This window comes from Nelumbo lutea, chromosome 1 (assembly GCF_056320005.1).
Source record: "Nelumbo lutea isolate HS-2025 chromosome 1, American lotus-T2T, whole genome shotgun sequence".
NCBI lineage: Eukaryota > Viridiplantae > Streptophyta > Magnoliopsida > Proteales > Nelumbonaceae > Nelumbo > Nelumbo lutea.
The window spans coordinates 171,669,027-171,687,156 of NC_142684.1; the positions used below are offsets into that span (position 1 = coordinate 171,669,027).

The 18,130-nt window shown below is 38.6% G+C and overlaps 1 protein-coding gene, 1 long non-coding RNA gene and 1 pseudogene across 3 annotated transcripts; 1 reads left to right on the forward strand and 2 right to left on the reverse strand.

Annotated features, from left to right (window-relative positions):
* Positions 1 to 869: 869 nt before the first annotated feature.
* On the reverse strand, positions 870 to 3,545 carry LOC148879193 (aspartyl protease family protein At5g10770 pseudogene; annotated as a pseudogene). The gene is made up of 2 exons (XR_016108614.1): positions 3,356 to 3,545; positions 870 to 2,265 (listed from the first exon to the last, which is right to left on the reverse strand). The product of XR_016108614.1 is annotated as an aspartyl protease family protein At5g10770 pseudogene (transcript).
* A 10,765-nt stretch (positions 3,546 to 14,310) lies between these two features.
* On the reverse strand, positions 14,311 to 17,352 carry LOC148879194 (aspartyl protease family protein At5g10770-like). Its single transcript, XM_088960628.1, has 2 exons — positions 16,946 to 17,352; positions 14,311 to 15,746 (listed from the first exon to the last, which is right to left on the reverse strand). Exons 1-2 carry the CDS (start codon positions 17,220 to 17,222, stop codon positions 14,491 to 14,493), a joined length of 1,533 nt encoding a protein of 510 aa, XP_088816754.1. The 5' UTR covers positions 17,223 to 17,352; the 3' UTR covers positions 14,311 to 14,490.
* On the forward strand, positions 17,190 to 17,854 carry LOC148879195 (uncharacterized). The gene is made up of 2 exons (XR_016104144.1): positions 17,190 to 17,326; positions 17,448 to 17,854. It is a non-coding gene; the product is annotated as an uncharacterized LOC148879195 (long non-coding RNA).
* Positions 17,855 to 18,130: the final 276 nt, after the last annotated feature.

The window sequence follows — 18,130 nt, forward strand, 5'->3', positions numbered from 1 at the left end:
TTGGCTTCATTTTTGAGTAAATCTCATAAATTAGTTGATTTAAAGCCTTCAAATTTACAAATTTTGTGGATTTAAAATTCTTGAAAGCTTAGACATTTGAATTTCCCAGAACTAGGCTCGAAATGGAATTGCATTCCAATTCCACTGAGAGTCCAGGCACAACTTTGGAAATTTTGCAATATGCTTCAAGCTTCATTCTTTATACCAAAAACTTTGACTTGTGCTTTACATACATGTTCATTATCAATTATCAATCTTGGCCTCGTGGGTCCCAAGAGTCTAGGATCACTACAATAGCAATCAAGAAGCAATTGCACAAATGGATTCTTATCAGTCTAGGCCCCACCCCACATGAAGCTATGTAAATTCCCTCTCTTTCCACACGCACAAACAGAAGAAAAGAAAATGTATTATTTCATGTCAATATGTGGCTAGAAAGGCTTGATGTAGGAGCCCGGATCTCCTGAAAGCAAAATCCATGCCAACACCCTGAGAGCTAAAGTACAAACAGGCTCTGTAAATTGAAAACCCAGATTTATGGCCAAAGCCGTGTTTAATTCCTGCTTTTATATATGGAAACAAACGCAACCCATAGGAATTTTGTTACAATTTGCAAGTATATCAATATTCTTGCTTTCTCTGTCTGCTACAGGGTCACAGCACAGACAAGCTTGAAGCCCTCAATGAATCGCCAACTTATAGGGGTGTTTGGTACGCTGTTGCGTTTTGGATTGATCAATACCACCAATTTGTATGAGATTTTTCTAGCTGAAATGTGTGCGTTGAATATGTTTTGAGTTGATCTATACAAATTTGCTAACGTGTTTCAGGAACCTAGCTAGCAATTGTTAAACGGGACCAACCAACCAAGAACAATTCAATGATTCAAGATACATGAACAAACATTTATTCAAAATGTTGAGAGAGAGAGAGAGAGAGAGAGAGAGAGAGAGAGAGAGCTAGATTAAGATCACAAGATCCAGAATAATGGATGGAGTTTGTTCTCAACTTCTCGTGTACTGCAATCTCCACTCCCAAAACCCAACCTTCCCCCAGGCACATCATACACTACTTCTAATGTCTGCTGTTGTTTATTTCCAATGATGGCCATTTTTCCCGGGTCGTCATTCCCAGCAAAAGCCAAGCATACTCGAGATAGGCCATCGGTGACAATTATCCCCGGCAACCCCAAGTCAATGCCGGCACCTCCTTCAAAATGCAGCATGATTTTAGGTATGGCCACAGTGTTGAATCCGCTCAGGTCATAGCATGTGTCGAATAGAAAAACTGCTGAAGCAGACGGGTAATTCAACATTGCCTGCCGGAAAGCTGATCGGAGAGCCGCATAGGCCGAAGGCTGGAGGCGAATGATGACAGTGCCAGTGTCTATGATGGTCCCAGAAGAAGTAAACACTGTTGATGGGATAGCCAATCTCCGACCCCCAACACTTATCCCTACCAGTTTGATGAAATAGAAGGATGGCCTACGCGAGTCAGTCAACAGTGGTGTATACAAGAGAGAGGAAGAGGAGGCTCCAGCTTGATCCCCAAAAGCAAGGTACCCGGTGGAGCTCGACGTGGGCGGGAGACAGTATGAGAAGATTCTTCCGAACTTGGCCGCTGTCTGAGAAACCAGAGACACCTTGCTGCGTCCCAGGCCGAGGATCCCGGCTGTCGCATCGAGGTTCCCGCCGTTGTCTTGGCCACAACCAAATATGAAGTTGGGGAACACGTCCGAGCGTGTCAGTGCTAGCTTTTCTCGTGCAAGGAGTCCGCTCGAGTAGGAGTTGTCGGCGTACTGGATGATATACTTGCAGAGGGAGGTGCAATTTGAGGACTTGGAGCTTTGTTTGGAACACCGGGTGGAGCTGCATCGCAGGTTGGAGTAAGAGGACGACTTGGATGGGTTGAAGATGGGTTCGGATTGTTGATAGCAGTGGCTACATGGAAGGCATTGGATCCAAGTGAGGTCACTACCAGTGTCAAATACCAGAGTGAGATGTTGCTTGGGAGTGCCAAAGCCGACTGTAACTACGAAGTTCCCTGTCCCCAAAGAGCGGCCGGACTTGGCCGGAAGCCTGCTGCTACTGACCTTGGAATCTTGTAGAGCGTCTTCTGTGGAGAGTGCAGAGTGGATGGAATCGACTCGTTCTTGGTCCTGGATGAAGAATTGTTCAGAGCTGAGATCTGTTGTCTTCTCATGGCCTAGTGGACAGCAGGGTCCACTCCTGTGAACTACTTGCAACAGTCCAGGGCGCTTTGCACCTGAAAAAGATCAATGGAAGATAAAAGAAAAATCTATTATCCCATGTAATTAAAGCTCTGAAATCAACCCCCCCCTGTAAAATACATGTATAATTCCAAGGAATTTTGCTTTAACTGGCAATACAATCCAGTCCAGCCCAATGAGTCCATTGCTATCCCTAGTTTTCCTAGCGAAGCAAAATTTGCAATGATACAAGTATACAACAATGAATTGGACCCTGAATTTCATAAATTCCATTCCTGATATTAAACTAGACTAAAATTGGAGACCCTATAGTCCCTAAACATAAAACATTGATTAGTATTAAAGTATAATGGGTTTTGCATGGAAAATTCATCTCATTGGACGATTGCAGCATCTGAATAACTTTTCTTGTTTGTCTTGGATGGTGAAAAAACCACTCTTTTTTTTTTTTTGAAAGCCCAAGAGAAAAACCAGTCTGTTATAATAACTCTACAAATACCCAAGAAATCATCGGATAGTAAAAGTAAATAATGTCTTAATTCAGTCATGATAATTTTCAGCGAAGCAGCATTAAATGGTGGGCCTAATTTGTATATCGCATGTATTAATCAATGGTTGAGGATTCAAGATAGAGTCAACCATTTTAGCTCGAGATTTTTAGAACCATTACTCTTCAAATCAAATAAGGTTAGGTTGTTTGGATAAGCTTCGGGATTTGTGCTTTTAAAACCCAAAAACGCAAAGTACAGTCCGAATTTTATGCTTTGTTTGGGGAAACGGGGCTTGGCTTTAGATTGTTATGTTTTAAAAGCAACTTTTACTTTTACCGGGCACCTAAAACACTTTTAACTTTCCTTTCCTTAGGCTGTACTTTCTTGATAGAAAATAAGAAAGAAACAGAAAGTTGAGGGAAAAGTTCTTACGGGGCGAAGTTCAAAGTTGTTTCAGAGCTTTCCAAGCTTCAATTTTCCATTTCTAACTTATTTTCAACCAAGCTAAACCAAATGTATCCTAATTGAACATCCTAATTGCACAACTGCTACGTATAATGGGAAGCTGTATTATGTTAGCTACTAGGTCTAGAACAGGTTCTAGCTGTGAAAGAGGAAAAAAGTAACAATTTACCATTGCCTGAGTAGAATGTTCGCCTTTGGAAGATGAGGAACAAACCGTTGTTGGTAGCAAAGAATTGACCCCAATGACATGGTGATGGCTCTGTTCTGTCACTCCTCCATTGGCAGCTACCCCATTTGAACAAGATAGCAAGAGAAGAAGAGATTGGGAGAAGAAGAAGTAGGTAAGGAAGAAGGGAGGGTTAGCGGCCATGGATGGATGGTGGTTTATTGCAAACTCGGCCTTACAGAGAGGCTGGGGGATGATCAAGAAGAAGGAATATATATAGGAGGGATGGATGATGGATCTTCATTTCTTTGGCTTTGGATCAGAGAGTGCCACTGGTGCCATCCTAATAGCTAGTCCTTTTGTACGTACTCAAATAAAGGAGGCTATTTAAGATGACTTCAACCGACACCTACCCATGTCCTATGGGCCGTTGGAGTAGTCAACTTTTGGATGGATTTTAAGTTCTCAGACCCAGCCCGGAAAGGGGGACGGAATTTTGAACCCGGTCCAAATAAGGATGTAGCTAGAGTTTGATTTGAGTATCTCATGGACGAATACTGCTATTACTACCTACGTTGCAAAGTTAGTGTGTGCCACTGTGTTGTGTTAAGTACCGGAAAAAAATATGGAGAATTACGGATAGGCCTAATGTAGATTTTTGATTTCCATTGCAAAATTATAAATATTCAAAAGGTCAAAAATTCATACTTTATACATCCATACTTTCCTGTGAATTGGCATCAATTCCAAGTTGGCACTTACCCAAAATGTATTTTGAGCTTACAAATTCTGACTCTAGGCTGAACCGTCATTCTCCCAAAAAAATATGGCCTTTGTATCCAAATTCATAGCTTCTAAATATTTCTATTATGGTCTTTAATTTTTCGAGCCCGGATTAGCTGCACTTGACAATGGGTTGGTCCGGTTAGACCCAGGTTGACCTGACCCTATAAAGTTGGGTTATGGGTCAGGTTTATTTGGGTGTAGGGTTTTAATGCTTCAATCCACGTTGGGTTCGGGTTTCTCTGTTTTAGCCAGCTGGGTAATGATGCTCTACATATATGTAGGGTATTGTTCTGATTTGGTATGATTTCTAAGCTCATAATCTTAAATTTTATGATGTCTTTTCATGTATTTTTGTTTTTTTTTCCTATTATGGAGGAAATGACACCTTAGAACCTATAAATAAAGGTTTTAAAAACCTACCTGTAAATAGAATCGTTTTGGTCATTAGTTTTCAGGTCAACGGTTTGACCATCCGGATCAAATGGTTCATGCAATTTAGTCTAATTAAGAGAGAGAAATATGGTTGTCGGCACTTGGCTGAAAAAGAAAGAAAGAAAGAAAGAAAAGAAAAGAAAGGAAAGAGAGAAAAGGAGGGAGAGAAAGAAAGGAAAGAGTATGGTTTTAAAAAACAAACGAAACTGTTCTGGCCACCGGTTTTTGGGTTGAGGTTTGACCATCTAGTTCCAATGAACGACTCGTTCTGACAACAAAATTGAAAAAAAGGCCAAAAACCATTGAACGGATTGACGGGTCGACGATTCGACTACCCGGGTCAATGGGCCGGTTGCCTAGATGGTTCCCAGACTGAACAGTCCAACCATTCGGGTCAACGGAAGTTTGAAAACCATGGGAAAGAGAGAAAGGAGGGGGGAGAGAAAGGAGAGAAAGGAAGGAAGGAAGGAGGGAAGGAAGGAAGAAGGAAGAGGGAAAAGGAGGAGGAAGAGGGAAGAAGGAGGAGGATCATTCGGCGTTCACTGGCGACGGTGATGGAGATGGTAGTGGCAACAACAACATAGATCTGAGCATCTAATGTCTCTCTCTTCTTAGACATGAGATCTCAAATCTTAGATTTGATTTCTCTGCAATCTCTCTCTCTGGGACGATTTTAGATATGAGGAGATCATTCTTCATTCTTGTGTATTTGAATCTCCTCTACCTCCTTGTTAAACCACGAACCGCTGCCCGAGTCGAATGGGTAGACGGCTCAACTACCTAGGTCGGTGCTTCTTTGACCAAATCAACGATTTTTGGCCCAAGAGCAGGTTAAGGGTGAAGCGGAACCAGTTGCCTAGATGGTTTTTGGGACGACAGTCCAACTATCTAGGTCAACGGCGGTTCAAAAAAATTACTATAAATTAAGTTTCAATTTTGGGGCATTCTTTTTTGGATTTTGAGAGGGGAGAAAGTTAGTCAATGAGATTTGACCAAAAAATCCATGTTCTTCTTTCAAATTTATGTGGGGACTAGAAAAAGTTTATTTTCTTGGGATAAGTGATACCTATTTCCTAGGTGGATAAATAACTTTTCCACTTGGGGGCAAGTTGCCAACACTTGAATGGGACAAAAATGCCCTTTTTAATAATAGATTTTTTATGGCTAAAGCGATCATTGCCTTATTTACCTGGGAAATAAAAGTACATTTACCTAGATAAGTAACTTACTGAAAAGAGAATGGGGCCTTAAATTAATGACTTGGGTTGGTATTGGGTTGAACCTAGTGGGTTCTGAAATCACATATTATTAGGTCAAGTTAAGGTGGAAGCATTGGAGGGTCAAGTTAGGATGAAGACAAATCTATACTAAATTTGACTTGTTGACATTTCTGATTTTACCAAAAGATAAAAGAAAATGATTTGCTGCATTGAGTGGCAGTGTTAAGGGCTATTTAACCAATAATAAAACCCCACTTCAGCCATCAAATGTATATACCCCACAACCACTCTAGTATCTCACTTTGCATGCATGATTGATGTGAGGCAGAAACCTCACTTGAAGTTTCTGATCGCTGCTGAAACCTCTCTTAAAGTTTGGTAATTGCAATAACCTATCTTGAACTTTCTAACACAGTTGAAAGTAGATCCCTTTGTTAGAATCCTCTAACAAGCGGCTATGTGTCCAAAATACCCACAATTTCTATTGAGGCTGGTTTCTATAGAATAAAAACCAACACAAACTTTATAAACAACAAAAAAAAAAAAATAGAGAGAATTTAAAGTTGTAGCTTTACCTTTAAGCAATTGATATGAAAAGAATTTTGAAAAAAAAATCAATTTTAGAAAATAGATTGGAAGGGTTTGGGCTACCATTATTATAAAGATAAAATTTGGAAAATAAACATTTTGGTCAAAAGTAGTTGCATGGGTATTTTAGATATTTTCATGCCGCCTTTTTTTGAAGGAGTCTAAGAAAGGGGATTTACTTGCAACTACCTTAGAAAGTTTAGGGAGGTGATTGCAATTACAAAACTCAAGAGACGTTTGAAAAACAATCAGATCTTTAAGGAAAGTTTTAGCAATTTACCCAATAAAGATCCCCCAACACAACCATCAAATGCAGCTATAAAAGCATCCCCTGAAGTTTATGATAATCATAAAAACCTCCCTTATAGTTTCACTTTATAAAAAATCTCGCTTGAACTTTTAGAGAATTTGACAAAAACCTCCCTTCTGTCACTAACTGGAAAACATTAGACCGATGCATCAATTTTTTTAAATACCCATTTTACCCTTTTTATAAATTAATTGATATATATTTTTACTGAAATAAGGATATTTGAAAATTGAAAAAAAATCTCCCTTTGGACTTCTTTATCCTTCTTTCGAACTCCACCATTTGAAGAGGAAAAGAGGTATTCCGTCATAGTCTGAGACTCCCATTCAGGACAACAGACACCTGTCTAATGAAATCGGTTATGGTGTTACAATGGCACAATCAGGTTCTCCTGTGTGAAAGGCCATCTCAGATAGCTGCGTTCCTACGTGAAATAGTTGATCATGACACCATAACTATCTGTCCCCTTGTTCATGCTCTCCATGACCCAGTCACTGCTCGCTTTCACTCTGGCCCTTGCCGACTCTGACAATCTTTGAATTAATCATTGCCTTTGAGGTTTCAATGATAAAATACAAACTAGATGGAGACACATACAGCTGCATCATCTTTGTGGTCATTCCAGAGTTGACAAGGATGGGAACCTCTGCAACAAGCCATGACCCAAAGTCCAAACATAGAGCATGCACAATTCCAAATCTAAGGACAATTTTTGTCTTTCCATCGAGCTAGGGGATCTCAATCTCCAACATGGTGGAAGGGTAGGTGACAAGAATGTCGAATTGGAGATCGAGTTCACAAAAAAAACACTTCTAACACGTAGGTAGTGAGCAAAACTGTGCTGTTTGGTAAGGTGATTTTCATCACCGTTTTTTATGTATGTGCTGACAGGCAAGCATCACATAGGATTCACATCAGTCAACCGTTGGGGGAAACAGTTTACCAATGCACCGGTGGAGTCCCGATTTTCGAGGCATGCCCAATTTTTAATAATTGGCTGAACCAAATAATGAGATACATGGGCGTTTGTTGAAACACCTATGTGGATCCGACGTGGCATCGTTTTTTTGAAAAACAGCCACAATTCCAAACATCCCCTTGATTTGAGTGAGGAAATCTTTTCTAAATCTTTCCTTAGAAAACCTTTCCCATCCTTCCTTCGGTGGAGTTAAGGATTAGGAAAAGAGGATAAAGAGCTAGAGATTTGTTTTTTGGGATTTTCAAACAGGGGTATTTTAGTAAAAAAATATATAAATTAATTTATAAAAGGGTAGAATGAATATTTTGCATGAAAAGTAAATTTTTGTTGAATTCTTTAAAAGTTTTAAGGGAGTTTTTTTGCTAAAATAAAACTATATGGAAGATTCTTATAAGATTGTGAGAAACTTTAGGGGAGGATTTTGTATTTTACCCCTTTAAAATTAGTTTTCGCAAAATCCATGCTGTGCCTTGGTTGCACCATGCAATGAAAGAGGTAATTGGTTGGATGAACCAATTTAATATAATATGCAATAAGTATTAAAGAATGCATCATAATTCAGCTCTTAATTTTCGATATATATTACTTGAAATTGGCCAATAGCTGAACTACGTTTTTTAGACATCCCTTATCACATACGTTTGCTCGGCAAGTGCCTCTTTCCATCATACCGCCTTTAAAAGATTTAAAATACAAATACTTTCCCTACAATCATAAAAACCTCTCCTGTAATTTAATTTAAATAAATATTTTTCATAAAATTTTGAAAAAAATCAACAGAAACCTCCCTTTCTTCACTAATTCAGACGGAAAACATATAAAATTATAGAATTACCCCCTAACTAATTGTCAAGGTACCACTGAAAATATATTAACAATACTCTTGCGATTTTATAATTCTTTTTTCAAAGCAAAAGAATAGAGTTTAAACCTTGACACCACTAAACACTTGTCGTGGCACCATCATTCAAAATATTCCACTCACCTAAGAATATTTCCCACTTTTTGGAAATTGTTCTTCACCAATCACTGTTCTTTATTGGCAACTGTTTTTCATTGTTTGTAATATCTACTTCCCCCTTTGAGCAATTTCTCATAAGAGTTTTTTTTTTTTTTTTTTCTCCCATTTCTCTTGCTATGAATAGATATGAGTATTCTCACCAATACCGCATGGAAAAATAACCAAGGCTCTCAAGGACAAGAAATCAATTCTTCTTTTGCACTGTAATTTGTTAATGTTTTCTTTTTTCTTTTGAAGGTGTTACTAATATCATTGGTGGCTTGTAAATTGAGTAACTAGTAGCCAAGCAATAAGAAAATGGGGAGCAAAGGGAGTTATGCTTCACTGAATCTAAAAACACAGAAACAATGAAAGCACAAATTGGTTGAAGCCCACAAAAACCAAATTAGAGATTCAATAAATGACATTTCATATGACCCAAAATGAGAAAAGAAGATGTAATCAGAAGTGTCCATAAATACATAAAACCTAAAAGCAAAACAGGGGGAAAAGTAGAATAATGTTTTATTTCTGTCATGTAACAGGGGGAAAATTAGAATAATCAAACCCAAGAATTCATCATTTGGCATTTCCACTAGAAAACCAGTATTGTAAGTCCAAGATGTGATTTTAAGATTAGGTGGCCTTTAAGTTGATTAACACACTGCTTAGCCAAACCTTGTTGGTGAAGAACAACCACCGGCAACAGTTCACCTTCTAATCTATAACTAATTTTCAAATTTTATCTGTGTTCTCCTGTGCATAAACCATAAACATTGCCTCACTTCTCCACTAGACAATCTTTGGTGGTCGAATGTTGTTTCCCTTCTAAATTGGAGTAAGTTTCAGGGGTGAAAGAGTCAACGGTGGTTGATTGCTACCTTTCCTTGAGTTGGTAGAGTTTTAAGGAGAGATTGAAAGAGGAGAAAACAATTCTTATTGGTTCGATAGAGTTTTAAACAGGGTTCCTAGTTAATGGAGTTCAGGAATGAGAGATTATATGAGAAAGAGATTGAGGAGAGGGTAGAATGGGTATTTAAAAAAACTTATGTATCGAAGAGATATTTATGATTGTCAGAAACTTAAGGGAAGATTTTTATATTTTGCCCTAAAAAGTTTCTTCAGTCCCAAAATCTCTTTATCTTGCCTTGAAAGTGCAGAAATCCAAGAAGCATTAAATCTGAGGTACTTCATTACATAAAATATTTGTAGAGTCCAATTGCAAACCACCAAGAATAAGAATAATAGATTGATTTTTGTGACAAAACATCGATCCCAAAATGTCTCAATCTTGCCTTAAAGTGCGAGGAGCATGGACTTTTATTAGGGAAAATTTGGAGAGTCCATATAAACTACAAAGAATTGCGGCTTGATTTTCGTGACAAAGCCATCGTAGAGTTTTGGGTCAGAGTCAGAAATAATTTAAGGATTTTTGGTATGACATATTCACATCGTAGGGGATTAAGGGATGGGGACAAGAGTATGGTGTAGGTGAGGTTTAGGGCTGTGAATGGGTCGTGTTTACTGACTGAATGATTATAATGGTTTTGGTTTCATATTTTGTTTCATTTGATTGTTTAAAATTTTCTGAACTTTCCTTGCATTTTACATTCAACATTGAACAGTTTAGTACTTAGACCAGCCGCTTCTTTCTTCTATCCTCCTCGAAAACCCATCTTTCATTTTCTATGTTAAATACAACAAAAAGGCTGGCTCATAACCTTTCTCCATCACCGACACAACTTGGAACTACAACAGAATTCAGTGGGTGACGGAACGCTAATGAAATGCTAAGCTTCTCTGCAAACATCTGTTAACAGTTTTACTGTGCAAATAGAAGAAAAAACCTACTAAGTTGTGTGTTCCTGAACCTGTTCATGTTTTAATCTATGAACTTTGTGCCTCAATTCGGCCTCTTTATTTTTTTTTCCCGACTCAGAAACAGAACAAGAAAAGTTGCCTTTCGGGAGTTGTCGGTTTCTTTGCTCGACCTGTTGTGAAGGCGAACGGTGAGCCAGCGTATTCGTATAGTCGTACCACAGAGACAACGAGGAGTGCATGAAAGAAAGAGGAGCCATTCATGAATTGTAGTTATGATAGATAAGTGAAAACCCGGTTCATAATCCTGACATTTCTTATCGAATTGTGAATTTGTTAGGTTGAAAATCAATAAGGGGTAGCTAATTTTGATGACGATTTGCAAACTCTGATGCATTTATGTGGGGATCTGGGAATGGAAATTCCAATTGATGAGAAGATTTTTGTAGCACAAAAAGTGGTGATCTACAAGTGCAACACGCAGGGTAAACCTGTAGTGACTGCAACTCAAATGTTGGAATCTCTATGATCAACTCGAGCTAAAGGCACCGATGTTGCCAATGCAGTTGTTGATGATTTGATGGCACAGACTGTAATGTTTAGTAGGGAAACAACTGCTGGTGCTTACCCTCAACTTGCTGTATAGACAATGGCCAGATCTTATTATCATCGCAATCGTCGTTTGTTGTTGACTTGTGGCAATTTCTGGGGCATTTCCTTGTTGATTTTTGGAGCGACCAAGTATCTGGGTGTTTTGTCATTGATGGGGGCGGTTTCTTTTTGTAATGGATGGCCACCACCGATAAATAGTTTAAGAATTATTCGATTGGATTGGTGATTTAAGAGAAATTAAAAAAGGTTTTTTTAAGAAAAAGGGGCAATGAAAAGAAAATACAGAAAGTTCTTATGGGTACTTTGGTAATTTAATATATTCCATTATCTGACTCGACGGTTAGAGAGTCTTTGTCTAATGGTCAAAGTTCGGGGGAGCCTTTGTTGCAAAAAAAAAGTGCAGGGGTCTTTGAATTGTCACTGATCCCATAGTACAGGGGATTCTTTGTAATTTACCCTTTATTTTATATATAATATTTTCTTATAATTTTTATCATATTTTATATGTTTAAAATAATAAATTTCATAGATGATAAATAAGATGATATTAGTTAAAAATGGTAAATAATATATAAATAATTTAGCATTTTTCTATCACTTTTATTAAGATTATATTATCAAATTTTCAAATTTAAGTTACTATTTAAATAAACAAATAGAGCCAATAGACCCAGCTATATTTGTGATGATTTTGTTCTGATTAATAATTGGTTTAGGACTGATTCTACTTAGAGCGGCCCATTGACAGACCTAATGAGGTCCATTATCCTTATCACATATAACTTGCATGTTTGATCCCATGCCTCTATATTTGAAGAGACATTAAGTAACCATCCCAACTACTAGGTCATTGGCAAAATTTATTCAAACTTTATAGAATTTTCATCCTATTGTGTTTGTGACAAATGCTCTTCGGAACTCGGATTGCATTGAAGCATAACTAGTTATTCAATGGGGAGGGGGCTTTCCTGTTATTGCACATTTCCATTTATATTTTGGGTAAATTGTTAAAATCTTCCCTAAAGTTTTTGACTATAGCTGAAACCTCCCCTAAAGTTTAGTAATTATAATGACCTTCCATGATTTTTTTAATACAGTTGCAAGTAGACCCCTTTTGTTAGAATCCTCTAACAAGAGGCTAGGGGTGGCTATGAGCTAAGCTTTTCACGAGCTACTCGAGCTCGGCTCGGTTTCAACTAAGCTTTGAGCCGAGCCCTAGCCTAATTTTTTGGGGTTTTTACCATTCAGTCCACCTCTGAAATACTAACTCCATCGTATAGTTCAGGGTAGGTGCCAGCTCGGAATTGATGTCAATTCATGGGCAGGTATGGGTGTTATAGGTGGAGCTGTTTATAAATTTCAATTGTTGTAGATTTGCAATTCAAATCAGAGTTATGAGGTGGAGTGCAATGCACAAGGTTCTAGCTCTAACCGAGCTCGAGCTCGAGCTCAAGGTTCTAGCTCTAACCGAGCTCGAGCTCGAGCCTTGTACTACCTTGGCGAGCCGAGCTCGAGCCTTGTACTATTCGGCTCGGCTTGTCTCGAAACCAACTTTGAGGAACAAAAATGCCCAAAATACCCATGCAATTTATATTGAGGCTGGTTTTTACAAAAAAAAAAAACAATACAAATTTTATAAACAATAAAAAATAGAGAAATTAAAATTGCAACTTTACCTTTGAGCAATTGATATGAAGAAAAATTTGAAAAAAAAATCAAATTTAGAAAATAGATTGGAAGGGTTTGGGCTAGAGACTCATATGAAGAAAAATTTGAAAAACAAACATTTTGATAAAAAGTAATTGCATGAATACTTTGGACATTTTCATGCCTCTTTTTAGAATATCCTAACAAAAGGAATCTATTTACAACTATATTAAAATATTCAGGGAGGTGATTACAATTACCAAACTTCAGCGGAGGCTTCTACAATGATAAAAAGCTTTAGGGGAGTTTTCAGCACTTTACCCTTATATTTTTAATGAGAATTCTCTGATCGGAGATGCCTGAGCCTATGTTTGAAAATAAGGGAAATCTCAATTGGTTTAAAAGAATAAATGGAAAATTTGGATTACTTTCCCTTGCTACATTTCAATTTTTTGCTGTTTGAAATGAATAGAAATTAGTAGTCCAGCTTTGTGTAGAAAAGAGATGTTTTGCATATTTAAAATGAAAATAAAGACACGACTAATAACTTATTTGATAGTGACAAACAACATTATAGCTTCTCTAATATTGTCCAGTAATTAAAACTGCAACAAGAGACTTGCTTGTGGCCAGAAATTAGAAACTGTAGCTTTTAATTATTTTTTGGAAAAGTTGTTAAATCATAAGTGACAGGAATTCTTCCAAAGTGATAACTACCGTCTCCTTTCTGAATATGTAATAATGCAACTAAGGCCGGCTCTGTTTGTTTGCAGTGCACTTTATTTGCATCTATTTGTTTGTACCTTTGATTTACATATTTCTACTTGATACAAAATTTGTGTTTCTTGTCTATTGACAGCGTAAGTTTTGCATCCTAAAAATCTGTGATGTAAAATCTGTACTACATAACTCCTGTCTTAATTCTCTACCATATCATCCTGCTTCCTATCATATTCCAAACAAATAATCATCGTAACTTAGTTTTATCTGTTTTGTTTAATATAAAAAAGTGACAACTTCATTTTACTTTCTATTTTTTTTTTCTCACAAAGAAACAAATCAGTTAAATCCGAAGGCTCTGTTTGAAAAGAATATAAATACAAATACATACAAAATACAGAATTTCGCACTCTACATATTTGTATTTATGCTCTTTTCAAACTGAGTCAAAACAAAAATAAGGAGAATTTATACTTACCCTATTTGTGCTTCTGTGCCTTTACAGCCTCAGTTTGGAAAAAGTACATACAAATACATACAAAATAATATAAAATGTAAGATTTTGCACTCTACAATTTGTGTTTATACTCCTTCCAAACTGAGCCTAAATGAAATTTGCACTTTAAACAAACTGAACAACTGAATTAAAAATTTCCATGATTCATAACCTGTTTTTTTTTCCTGAACTAGAGAACTTGACCACTTTTTGTTTTTTATTTTTTTTATAAAGAAAACCAAGATATCTCAAGTTCAATTGAAGAAATGGGGGTGTAAAAATCTATATTCAAATTACTCGATTAAAATTAAATCTAGTTAATCATGTGATTTTAATGAAGCAAAAGGAAATATCTTGAACTAGTTTCTTGTGGCCACTACCCACTTTCCTTCCAATTGCATTTATTTTTTGCAAATTTGAAATCATTACATAAATTGTTTATACGGCTGAAGCTAGTCATTTGTTTATTTGTAGTTCTTCCTAAAGTTGGAGGAGTGAAGAGGTAAACCCCATTAAACCCTTAATTTAATTTAGCTGCACCCTCCAGCCCCAAATCCCAGCTTCCCTCCTACTACATCATAAACCACCTCGAATGTCTTCTGCTGCGTATTCCCCAGAATGGCCACACTGCTGGGACTGCTATTTCCAGCAAAAGCCAAGCAAAGCTGGGATGAGTTTGCCAAAATAACAATCCCAGAGCCATCCACATCAAGGTCCACCCCTCCTGCAAAATGCAACACGATCTTCGGTATCCGTATCGTGCTCTGTCCACCCGGGTTAAAGCATGTATCCAAGATTGAATACGATGGAGCAGATGGGTAGCTGGACATTGCTTGCCGGAACGCCGAACGGAGGGCCGAATAGGCCGCCGGTGGCAGACGGGTGATGACGGTGCCGGAATCTATGATGGTTCCGGAGGACGTGAAAATAGTTGTTGGGATTGACAGTCTTTGCCCTCCAACGCTTATCCCATTTAGAGAGGTGAAATAGAAGGACGGTCCACGAGAGTCTGTCAATAGCGATGTGTATTTCACGCCGGAGGAAGAGGTGCCTGCATGGTCCCCAAATGCCAAGAACCCAGTGGAGCTACTTACTGGTGGGAAACAGTAAGAGAATTTTTTGCCAAATTTTGTTGCAGACTGAGACACCAAGGATACGGGGTGGCGTCCTAGGCCGAGCAACCCTGCAGCACTGCCGAAGAGCCCTTCATTGTCTTGCCCACACCCAAACTGGAAGTTGGGGAAGACATCAGAGGAGGTTAGTGATAGCGTATCTCGTCCGAAGTATCCGATGGAATAGGAACTATCGCCGTATTGGATGGCATAGATGCAGGTCGACCTGCAGGAGGGGGAGTTGCCGGTGGCGGACTTCAACTGGGCGCACTCGGCGGAGCCACACGAGATGTTGGAGTAAGTGGAGGAGGTGGGGGGGTTGAAGATTGGCTCGGTTTGCTGGTAGCAGCTGACGACACAGGGTTGGCATTGGATCCAAGTGAGGTCGCTGCCGGTGTCAAAGACGACGCTAAGATCTCGCTTCGGCGTGCCAAATCCAACAGTGACGACGTAATTTCCGGTTCCAAAGGAGCGGCCGGACTTGGCCGGGATTTTAGCCTTGGAATCTTCTACGAGCTGCTGTTGGGAGATTGTGGATTGGATGGAGCGGACTCGCTGCTCATCTTGGCCAAGGATTTGGCTGAGATTGTAGCTTCTGCTCTTCTTCTGTAGGTCCAGTGGTGAACATGGCCCATTTTTGTGAACCACTTGCAGCGTTCGTGATCGACTAGAACCTGAAATCATGAAATGCAGAAATGGTATTACCTTCAAATTCAAATTATTTTGTTTTTTGTCTCTCTGGCTTCTTCAGACTTTGATATTGACTGGGGAATCGTTTAAAAAAGGTTAATTGGATGGTGATGGTGGAGCCTTGCACATGGTTGAGACTTGACAGCCCAAGAGGGGCACATGAGTCATGACATGATCATGGTCCAGTCAGTCTTTGGAATTCTGTCTGTCTCACATGGGTATATAGATGATTGAGTCCAAAACTTAAAATGACGTGGACGGTTAATATATTGGCCAATCAGGACAATTGTGCAGTTGTACTGATAATCCTGGGGTTAATCAGTAGGAACAGCATCAGCTATTTACATGTGGGACCTATTAGTCAGACTGACACCTGGAGTATCATGATTGGCCTATAGACAGACAGACGATTGAGACCCATGATCGACCAAGAGTCCAAGAGGGTTGATGATCTGTGAACAGGTCGAGACTTGTATGGACTTACCCTTTGTATCCTCTGTTTATTTTTGTTTGTGTTTAATGAAAGAATTATCTTGTTTACGATAAAAAAAAAAAAAAAAAGACCAGGTCTAAGCAGAGATGGAGATTGATCTTGACTGAAACGGGTCTTGCATTAGAGGGAATTGAATGATCGTCTGAACAAGCAAATCCTGGCAAGTTATGAGGGCCAGAAGCTCCAACTAAACGTTCTACGCCCAAAGACGAGAACCTTCTTATCTGGAAGAATCCACCCATAGTATTAGTACTGACTGAGATTGTATGTTGGATTTCTTTTTAATTTATTGTGTGAGAGAAGGATTATATATCCGATCGACCAGTAAACCTCAAATTAATGGTTTAGCAGAGAATGCAATAAATTGAAGGAGAACATTTAATTTGTTGCACCCATCACGGAAGGAAAATGATTAAGTCGTAATTATATAAGAGAGGTCATTGGGTGTAAGAAGAAAGAGAAGATTAATTGATAATAAGGAGTTTGACCCAATGAAGGGCCCCTAATATGAGAAGGTTAGCTGCTCATCAATTAGCCTGCTTAAAATCAAACAAATCCAGGCTTTCGAAAGGGGATGAGGAGGAGGAGGAGGGTGTCTTAATTATCAATATATTTTTCACATATATAAGAGCAAGATATACAGAAGAAGTAGGAAACATATATATTCATGATGAGCAAAGTGTAAATCACCTTTTAGGGAAAGGGAGCAAGTTGATGCAGGGATCAGTGAATTAACCACAATTACATGATGATGTTGGTTGTTTGCCGTCTGTCCTCCAGAGGCCTCGACCAGCCTATAATTATTAGAAGAGCCCAAGAGAAATAGCAAAAGAAGAGAAGAAGAGAGGAGGAAACAAAAGAAGGGATGAGTACGGGTAATGGCCATGGATATGCTTGATTCCCTTCTGTTATTGCTGTTACTTATTGTTGATGGACTATATATATATGGAGAGGAAGGAATCTTCATCCGGCCATTTTGTCTTGAGGCAAGGACAACGGAAGCAGCTTCCCCCCATTTCCTTAGTGTATGCAACCCAGATTAACAGTACAAATGGGTCCCCCCCAAACGAGGTACTTATGAGTTATATATACAAACTACAAAGACTAATAGTCAATTAATATTTTATCAGATTCTTTCCCACCATGGTCATTGGTCATCCCACTCAACCACACTCATAATTGATTCAAGTAGGTCGATTTGCGCCAATCTAAGTCTAAGGGACCACCCAATTGTCGTGGCTCACGTAGCAGTTGATCAAGCTAGCAGGTCTCACGCCGTCACGCGTGACTCCGGGAAGGAAATCCCACCGTAACACAAGCCGTGAAAGTTATTGGTTGGTAGTGTCTCTCTCTTTCTCTCAATCACTATTGATTGGGCATTGCTGTATGGCGCAATCCACGGTTGGTGCTGGCTTGTGTAAACACGGTTGAGATGGATGATGATGATGATGGAATTGTTAGCTCGGGCGTCATTCTCAATGTTTGCTTGTCCCTTACGTTGAGTCGTAACTTATGATGATGATTATTATTTGGAAAGTGAAAATTATCATTATTTCATATATGGAACAAATGTAGTTGGTAGAACATGTCCCTCCATAATATTTTGTCTACATCTCCATTATATATATATATATATATATATATATATTAACCTAGCTATTACTCCAATTTACTAATTTCAGTTATATAACCATAACGTACACATTGAGAGAGAGAAAGAGCTGATTAGCTGAATTCATTTGATGATGGCTGTTCATGTGGGAGACGCATGGCTGGCGTGGGCCGGGGAGCGTTATTAATTATTGGTCCCCACATGTATGATCAATTTCAGTTAATCCGTTCTCGTAGGATTGCTACCCACACCCTACTCATAAG